The sequence below is a fragment of the Perca flavescens genome, chromosome 18 (genome assembly GCF_004354835.1).
Source record: "Perca flavescens isolate YP-PL-M2 chromosome 18, PFLA_1.0, whole genome shotgun sequence".
NCBI lineage: Eukaryota > Metazoa > Chordata > Actinopteri > Perciformes > Percidae > Perca > Perca flavescens.
In genome coordinates this window covers 19,470,612-19,478,111 of record NC_041348.1, presented here as the reverse complement: position 1 = coordinate 19,478,111, position 7,500 = coordinate 19,470,612, and the positions used below count along the sequence as shown (strand labels likewise).

Sequence of the window (7,500 nt, the reverse complement as noted above, 5' to 3'; positions counted from 1 at the left end):
GTTTGCCTGCTTTAGGAGTTAAGGGTGCTACGAATCAGGCAGGCCGAAGTCTCTGTGGAGTCGTCGTCTACTCACAGCTTTACAGAACAGATAAGAGAGTTCTCATCCGAGGTGAGGGACATGCTTAAGCACATGGTCACTAACTAAGATGTTACTTTAATCACTGAGTTGTCTTTAACCGTAAGTGCTTGATTGGATTGACTGTAGTGTAGTTTTAGCATCATGTGACATGCTGTATTATGATGTGGCACAATAGGTTTTAATACAGTTTCTCTCTCTCTCTCTCTCTCTCTCTCTTCCTTCTGCCCTGTGTTTTTCTCCACCTCATCTGTGGTGTAGGAGATGTCCTCAGTGGAGCGTAGGGGCACTCCCTCACTGAGTCCCTCTGACTACCTGTTGGACATCAACAAAGTGCTCCTCGCCATGGCCGACAACGAGTTGCTTCTGAACTCCTCTGAGCTCAGCGGGGGGCTCTACGAAGACTTTTCTAGCCAGGAGGACACACTGAGGGTGGGTCGTCAAAAATCTTCATTGTAAACGTCACAAAAATGATCTGTGATATTGTAATGTATTAGCTTTTTTTGTAGCAGTTTTCACAAAGTTAAACAAGAAAAAGCAGAAAAGGGAAAGTAAATGAAGATGTATTTGTAGTAGAAATAGAAACAAAATATTTACCGGTAGTAGAAAACACTAGTTCTACTCCTTGGGGAGAGCTTTCCAAGTAAACATAGTGTTCTGGTATCAATCATTCTGACATGTGTGAACTTTTCTCCCCCTTCCCTCTCTCACTGTGCTGTCAATTTTCCTTCATCTTGCATTTATTTATTTATTATTTATTATATTTATAGAATATAAAAGAGAATCTGGAGTGTGTTGGTGAGCAGGTCACAGGGATCCACGAGAGGCAGCCAGATGCCATTGGAGATGCTTCGTCTGCTGAGGTTGCCCTGATCGGAGACGCCCTCACACAGCTCAACGGCCAGTGGGACCGCCTCAACCGCATGTACAACCACCGCAAAGGGTGCGTGCACCAACTTCACACACAGCCTGTACAACTGATCACACCGTACACACACTAATCGACCAAAAGTGACGTGTAGAATCAAACTTGAATAAGTCTTCCACAGAAAATGTTCCAGCAGGGGAAAGAAGTCGAAGAAGCTGCTATTTTCAGATGTGAACGTGTGTGAGCCGGTGTGTCAGGAATTGTGTTCTAAGCTGCAGGGACTAAATGCCAGCTGTCCGCTAGTCAAGAGACAGCAGGAGCAGATAGAGAGATAGACCATGGCACACAATCAAGCTCCCGAGACACACACACACACACACACACACACACACACACACACACACACACACACACACAAACATGCTGACCCTGATTATTATCAAAACAATTCCTTGGGTATAAACAATCTTATGCTGATTCCCATTTTCACTCACTTAGTCACGCACACGCACACGCACGCGCACGCGCACGCGCACACACACACACACACACACACACACACACACACACACACACACACACACACACACACACACACACTGGATGACCTTGACTACCATCAACACAATTCCTTGGGCATAACAGTCTTTATTTGCTGAGTACAGTATGTGCACATGCTAGAATAAACTAGTAAGCTCATTTTATACATTGCACACAAATGCTGAAGCTCTCCGTCTGTAATCACAATAACCTCTGGGCATCATTTAAAATCAAAAGAGTGGAGTATATTTTGTAAAATTGCTCATCTAAAACTCATTTCCTCACCTTGTCTCTCTCATCAGATTAGTTGGTCTCCAAGCGGTGCTGTAAGAGGAAATAGCCCTCATGCAGACCATCAATGAGATAAAGATCTGTTTTTTTTAGGCATTAGGCATTTTGTGTAATCAGCCTCTCTGTCTATGCTGATTTATTCAATAGCATCTCTGTGAACATTCATGTGTTGCCAGGGCTTCCTGATTGTTATGACATTTCTGTTGTTTAATAAAGGTCACCTGTGTGATTTTTTTTTTTCTAATCCTAAACCGTGGTATTACCCAGTGGGTAAACCCAATTGTAGACCAGAATTCATTAATCTCTCCTTCTGTTCTATATTAAGCCCACTCGTACCTAAACAAGAGCGAAGAAGTAAAGAAAGTATTTGTTATTGGTCATTAAGGAGCAATCAAAGCCAGAATCCACTGTCATCATTAAATCGAGAACTCTACCAAACTAACTGAGCTTTAATTTAAAAATAAATAAACAAAAGATTATGCTGGGTAATTGCCGTTAGTATTTGTTTCTCTTTATGAGGTAAATTGATCGTCACTTGAAATGAACTCCCACAGTGTGGAGCTTTCCATTTGAGTGTTTGATGTTTAGTCAGATAAAAGAAACACGTCAACCAATGTTTGCTATATGTTTAGCTTTTATTTGTTTCGATTTTACTTAAGCATATTGAATGTTTTGAATTGTCAGATTTCCTGTTACATATTTCCATTAAAGATATATGCAACAGGTGAAGTTGAAATTTTTTTTCCAATGTTAGTCCTTCCACTTTTTCTTGTTCACCTTACAAACATTCTTTACAATTTTGGATGTAAATGATCAATTATCATGAAGAAAGTGTGTGTTTTTTTTGTTCTGCTGCAGGAGTTTTGACCGCGCTGTAGAGGAGTGGAGGCAGTTCCACTGTGACATGAATGACCTCAACCAGTGGCTGACTGATACAGAGACACTGCTGTCAGAGAGCATTGGCCCTGATGGACAGCTGGACCTGAAGTCTGCACGACAACACCAAGAGGTCAGTTGAGTGTGATGGATCACGTGGATTTCTGAATATGTGTTTTGTGTAAGTGCGTGTGACTGCCTGAATTTACATATTTTAATGACATTATAGAAAACTTTCACGGCATTCCACCTTTGTTATTGTAAACCCTAATTAGTCAAATGTAGACTCGCAAAAACCCATATGCTTACAAGCTCAAAGCAAGATTAAAACCTTCCCATGGTGCAGTAGTAATATGTTTGAAACATTAGCAGCTAGGTGGTTGGAAATGTTATACCAGAGATAATTGCATTTTGTTCCCGAAGGGGGAAAATGGGTGCTATACTGTACCTGATAAACAAACACACCGCACATCTATTTGTTATGCAGAGTGAGAAATGGAGAGAAGTGAACTGAAAAGTAAGATGAGAAGGAGCCTTTTATTTAGCTTTGTTTGATTTCTAAAGCGCTGATTTCATTTCCAAGGGGAATACGATTCTGCATTAGCGCCATTAACACCTTTTAATAGTGTGATTTGCAAGGCTCTAGCTACACTCTATCTGTCTAGCCCTTTTACATGTTTTCACAGTCGCTGAGATTGATACGAGGGATCAAGTGGATAGGAATTGAGAGATCAATTAGCTGACTAACCCTTTAGCGGACTTCACAATCCCTCACCCTGCTTTACGGGTCTGTCTTGGCAAGTTAAATCTCTCTTGGTGGAAGTAGAGACTTGGCAGCTTAAACTGTCAAAAATCATGCCTCTGTGTCAATCAAGAGATTTGCTTAGAGAGATGGAGTTGAGCAGGGGATTTGGCCCTGAGTAAATCGGCTAATGCTGTTTGATCGATCCCCGACTCCACCTTTTTTGTGCTCCTGCTCTCTTTCAATCCTTTGTACGTGTTTAGGAGCTGGAGGAAGGTCTTGTCAGCCACCAGCCCGTCCTGGCTGAACTGACCCGCACTGGGGAGCAGATAATTGGGCAGCTGTCATCCCCTGACGGATCTCTGCTTGAAGAGAAGCTAGACACTCTTGGTCAGCGCTGGAGAGCCGTCAACCGCCAAGTCCTTGAGAGACAGCGCAGGTAATATAACAAACAGGATGTTACGTCACATATGAATCGAAAAGATTAAGTGGATGTGGTCAAATGTGGATTTAGACACATATGATAGATATCATTGCTGTCTTGGCTATACTGTATAACATTTGGTTTACGGTATAATGTAGCACAGAGGTTAGTGCTTCCTCTCCATCCCTGACGGTCTTTGTTTCTTTATCAGTGTTTGGCAGGTTAACATTATCAGTGTGGTCAATCAGTCTATAACAGTAATTTAAATGTAAATTTTAGGATTAAGCCTGCAACCTGCGGGAAATAGAGATCCTAATCTGTGTGTGTGTGTGTGTGTGTGTGTGTGTGTGTGTGTGTGTGTGTGTGTGTGTGTGTGTGTGTGTGTGTGTGTGTGTGTGTGTGTGTGTGTGTGTGTGTGTGTGTGTGTGTGTGTGTGTGTGTGTGTGTGTGTGTGTGTGTGTGTGTGTGCGTGTGCGTGTGCGCGTGTGTAGGCTGGCTGGAGGAGACCTGGCCCTGTCAGACCTGGTGAGGAGACGCGAGGAGCTGGCTGTATGGTTGGAGAAGGCAGAAAAAGCTGTCCGCTCCTTACCCGTCACTTCCACTGACAACAACCTCAAAGAACTCAAGGTACGGCAAGGCCCAAAACATGCTCATGTTAGTGTGATTCATGGGAGCGTAGAGATTTCTATTTCTGCTCCAGAGCTGGAAGATTCAGCTATTTTTATGGTCAGCTCTGACTATATTTTCCTATATTCTTTTTCCCTGTTTGCTTCCCTGTATCCACAAGTTGCTCTCTGTATCTCAATCACAAGCAACACCTTTCAAACTCCGTAAACATACACAAAGAACCTTACTCTCACATGTCTTGTTTTGAACAATGCAGTTTTGTTGAAGGGAATACAAGCAATGTTTTCTGTCTTGATTCCTTACTGACAACAACTTCAGCCAAACTTTTGCTCTGTGGAGACACATTGGGAAAAGTTATGTGGCTATATGGAACAACTGTTCTACTGTGTTACTTCTTGATTTCCCTTTACTTATTTTACTCTCATTTGTTAATACATTAACAAATCAACCCATCTTTGTGATTCAATTAAAGTGCCTTTTCCCTTGCAGGCCCTTGCCGAAGAAATAGATGTACAGAATGAACGTCTTGGATGGGTTAACAAGCATGCACCACAGATTCTGGCCAGTCCAAGTGTGAGCCATCAGAGCAGAGATCAGCATGTTGGCAAACTGAGAGCCATCAATCTCAACTGGAGCAAGGTGCAAACTTTTCTTAGTTTATTATTCTGCCTTGTCTTCAAAGTTTTTTGTCTTGGGTAAAAGGTGAAAGGTTTATACTGTAAACATTGTAATACTGTAATATTTGCCATGTTTTACAACACTGTGACAGCCACAACATGTCCTGTCCTCCCTTTTTCTCTTCATTTGCTTTTTGACTTCTTCTCTGCTGTCTATCTTCCTTCTTTCACAAATGTTTGTACTCCCCCTTTCCTCTGCAGGTGACCCATGACTTGTTGGACAGAGTGGGTGAGGTGGAGACAAACCTGCAAAGCCACGCCCAGTTCCAGGACAGGATGAACAGACTCACTGACTGGGTTGTCGTCACACACCAGACAATCATGACCAGAGGCCTGAACCCTGGCCAAGCACAGGTAGCGTCTGACTACATCACAGGAATCAACACATCTAACCTCACTTAAAAAACATTTTCATCAAAGACATAAATGTTGCACCTAAAATGAGTTCTTACCTGTTGTAGGCTCTGGAGGCCTCCATGAAGGACAGGAAGAAGGACCTGGAGGACCTATTGGCTCATTCTATAGAGCTACAGAGACGACAGCAGCTGTTGCCTAAGGAAAAGGTCTCAGTTTTTATAGCAATATGATTTGATAAAGACTAATTGTAACATATAATTTATACAATATTGCTTGTTAAATCACCACACGTTTAATTGGCTCTTATTAAAAGCTGCATACACTCTGTTTCCTGTTCCTGATATTTTGTCATTAATTATATGTTCCTATTATCTATGTGTTCGTGCGTATAGAGTAAGGTAGAGCAGCTGGCAGGTGATTGGAAAGCTCTGGATGGTCGACTGAGGGAATCTCTTCAGCCACCCATCTCTCCATGGACACAGCACCAACATGTTGTCCAGCACCAGCAGCTTGGTAAAAACATCTAGGGATGCATTTCAAGTTGAAGTTCAAAGTTTTGTTCATAATAGTCATATGCACAGTAAGGAAACACTTATTTAGATCTGTGATTTTTCTCATTTCTGTATCCCTAGCTCTACTTTTATAATACATCAATGATATAGTGATGAAAAAGATTCACCACAGTCCCAATGATGTATTAAGCCTTTAATGAGACAGAGAAAATGAGATATTGGATCATTAACAGGAGATGACAAACATATAAACATGCACTTGTATTAGAGGTAATAAGTACTCAAGGGGCAGATTTGAGATTCCTTTTTTTGCTTGGCTTAATCTTGTGCATGAAAATGCATGATGAAATAACAAATAAGAGGTGAGCAACAAAGTCCTGCTAAACACTAAAACAAGCCCTGATGCCTCTTTCGTCATGATTTAGTGGGGATGCCACCATCCCCTGAGTGCTGTTTGACAGCACCACCTCTCTCGCTCTAACATCGTTAATGTTCATTGCATCATTTCCCCTTAAAGAAGCTCTTTATGTCAACATTACTTGCCTTTAGTTCCCTGCCTTTTTTCGCCCCCGCTCCAGTGTCTACGGTCCCCTCAGCTGTGCAGATGGCCAGCCTGGTGAGCGAGGACCCCCACCACCAAACCCCGCACACACCGGACACTGTGGCGCCCACCGACCTCAACGAAACGGCCACCGAACTGGCAGACTGGCTTCTCCTCATTACACAGATGCTAAAGTCTAATATTGTCACTGTGGGGGACACGGAGGAGATCAGGACCACTATGGGACGTCTTCAGGTGAGAAATGGGGCGCAGAGAGGACAGAAGGAGAAAAGATGTGGATAAGTTTGTGTGATGTGACATTTTTTGATGGAATAGAATATGTATGTTTTTTGGGTCAAATTTAACTGCCAAATACGAACATATGAGCTATACACTTTGTCTGACAGTGCCTGTGTGTTTTTGTGCCTCGTCCTTGGCAGGTGACGAAAATTGACCTGGAGCAGCGTCACCCCCAGCTAGAAGACATTTTCACCCTGGCACAGAACATCAAAAACAAGACCTCAAATCTGGACGTTCGCACATCCATCACTGAGAAACGTATGTAGAGAGCAGGATGACCACACTAGAAAGCTACTGAACAGTTTGAAAAAAGAAAAGAAAAAAAGATTAGCTGCTCTAACAGAAACATTTTTTTTTTAATTTCTTCTCAGGATTTTTGAAAATGTGCAGCTTGTTTTTTATTTATAATTGGTTTTATCTAACATAATTTACATTTGTGCTCTTTACCTAACAATGTCTTGTTTTGAAGGCACCGCCATTACTCTGTGTTTGTGTCCTCCTGCTGAATATGATTCTGTCTCTGTCACAAGTGGAGAAGGTACGCAGCCAGTGGGACAGCACTCAGCATGGAGTCGAGGCACGGCTCCAGCAGCTGGACAACATGATTGGCCACAGCAACCAGTGGGAGGAGCAGAGGAAGGAGGTGAACGCTTTTATCGGGCACAAC

The 7,500-nt window shown here is 42.5% G+C and overlaps 1 protein-coding gene across 9 annotated transcripts in view; it reads left to right on the top strand.

Annotated features, from left to right (window-relative positions):
- The window catches only part of utrn (utrophin), a 181,355-nt gene that overhangs the window by 54,724 nt on the left and 119,131 nt on the right, over positions 1 to 7,500 (top strand). For all 9 annotated transcript variants that reach the window (XM_028605476.1, XM_028605468.1, XM_028605469.1 and 6 more), the window contains 13 exons: positions 16 to 111; positions 340 to 510; positions 849 to 1,021; positions 2,636 to 2,786; positions 3,659 to 3,834; positions 4,311 to 4,446; positions 4,936 to 5,085; positions 5,325 to 5,477; positions 5,585 to 5,686; positions 5,873 to 5,993; positions 6,571 to 6,788; positions 6,974 to 7,091; positions 7,364 to 7,500. The exon at positions 7,364 to 7,500 is cut by the window's right edge and continues 69 nt beyond it. In XM_028605476.1, coding sequence (XP_028461277.1) covers positions 16 to 111; positions 340 to 510; positions 849 to 1,021; positions 2,636 to 2,786; positions 3,659 to 3,834; positions 4,311 to 4,446; positions 4,936 to 5,085; positions 5,325 to 5,477; positions 5,585 to 5,686; positions 5,873 to 5,993; positions 6,571 to 6,788; positions 6,974 to 7,091; positions 7,364 to 7,500 — 1,902 coding nt within the window. The remainder of the gene's footprint in view (positions 1 to 15; positions 112 to 339; positions 511 to 848; positions 1,022 to 2,635; positions 2,787 to 3,658; positions 3,835 to 4,310; positions 4,447 to 4,935; positions 5,086 to 5,324; positions 5,478 to 5,584; positions 5,687 to 5,872; positions 5,994 to 6,570; positions 6,789 to 6,973; positions 7,092 to 7,363) is intronic.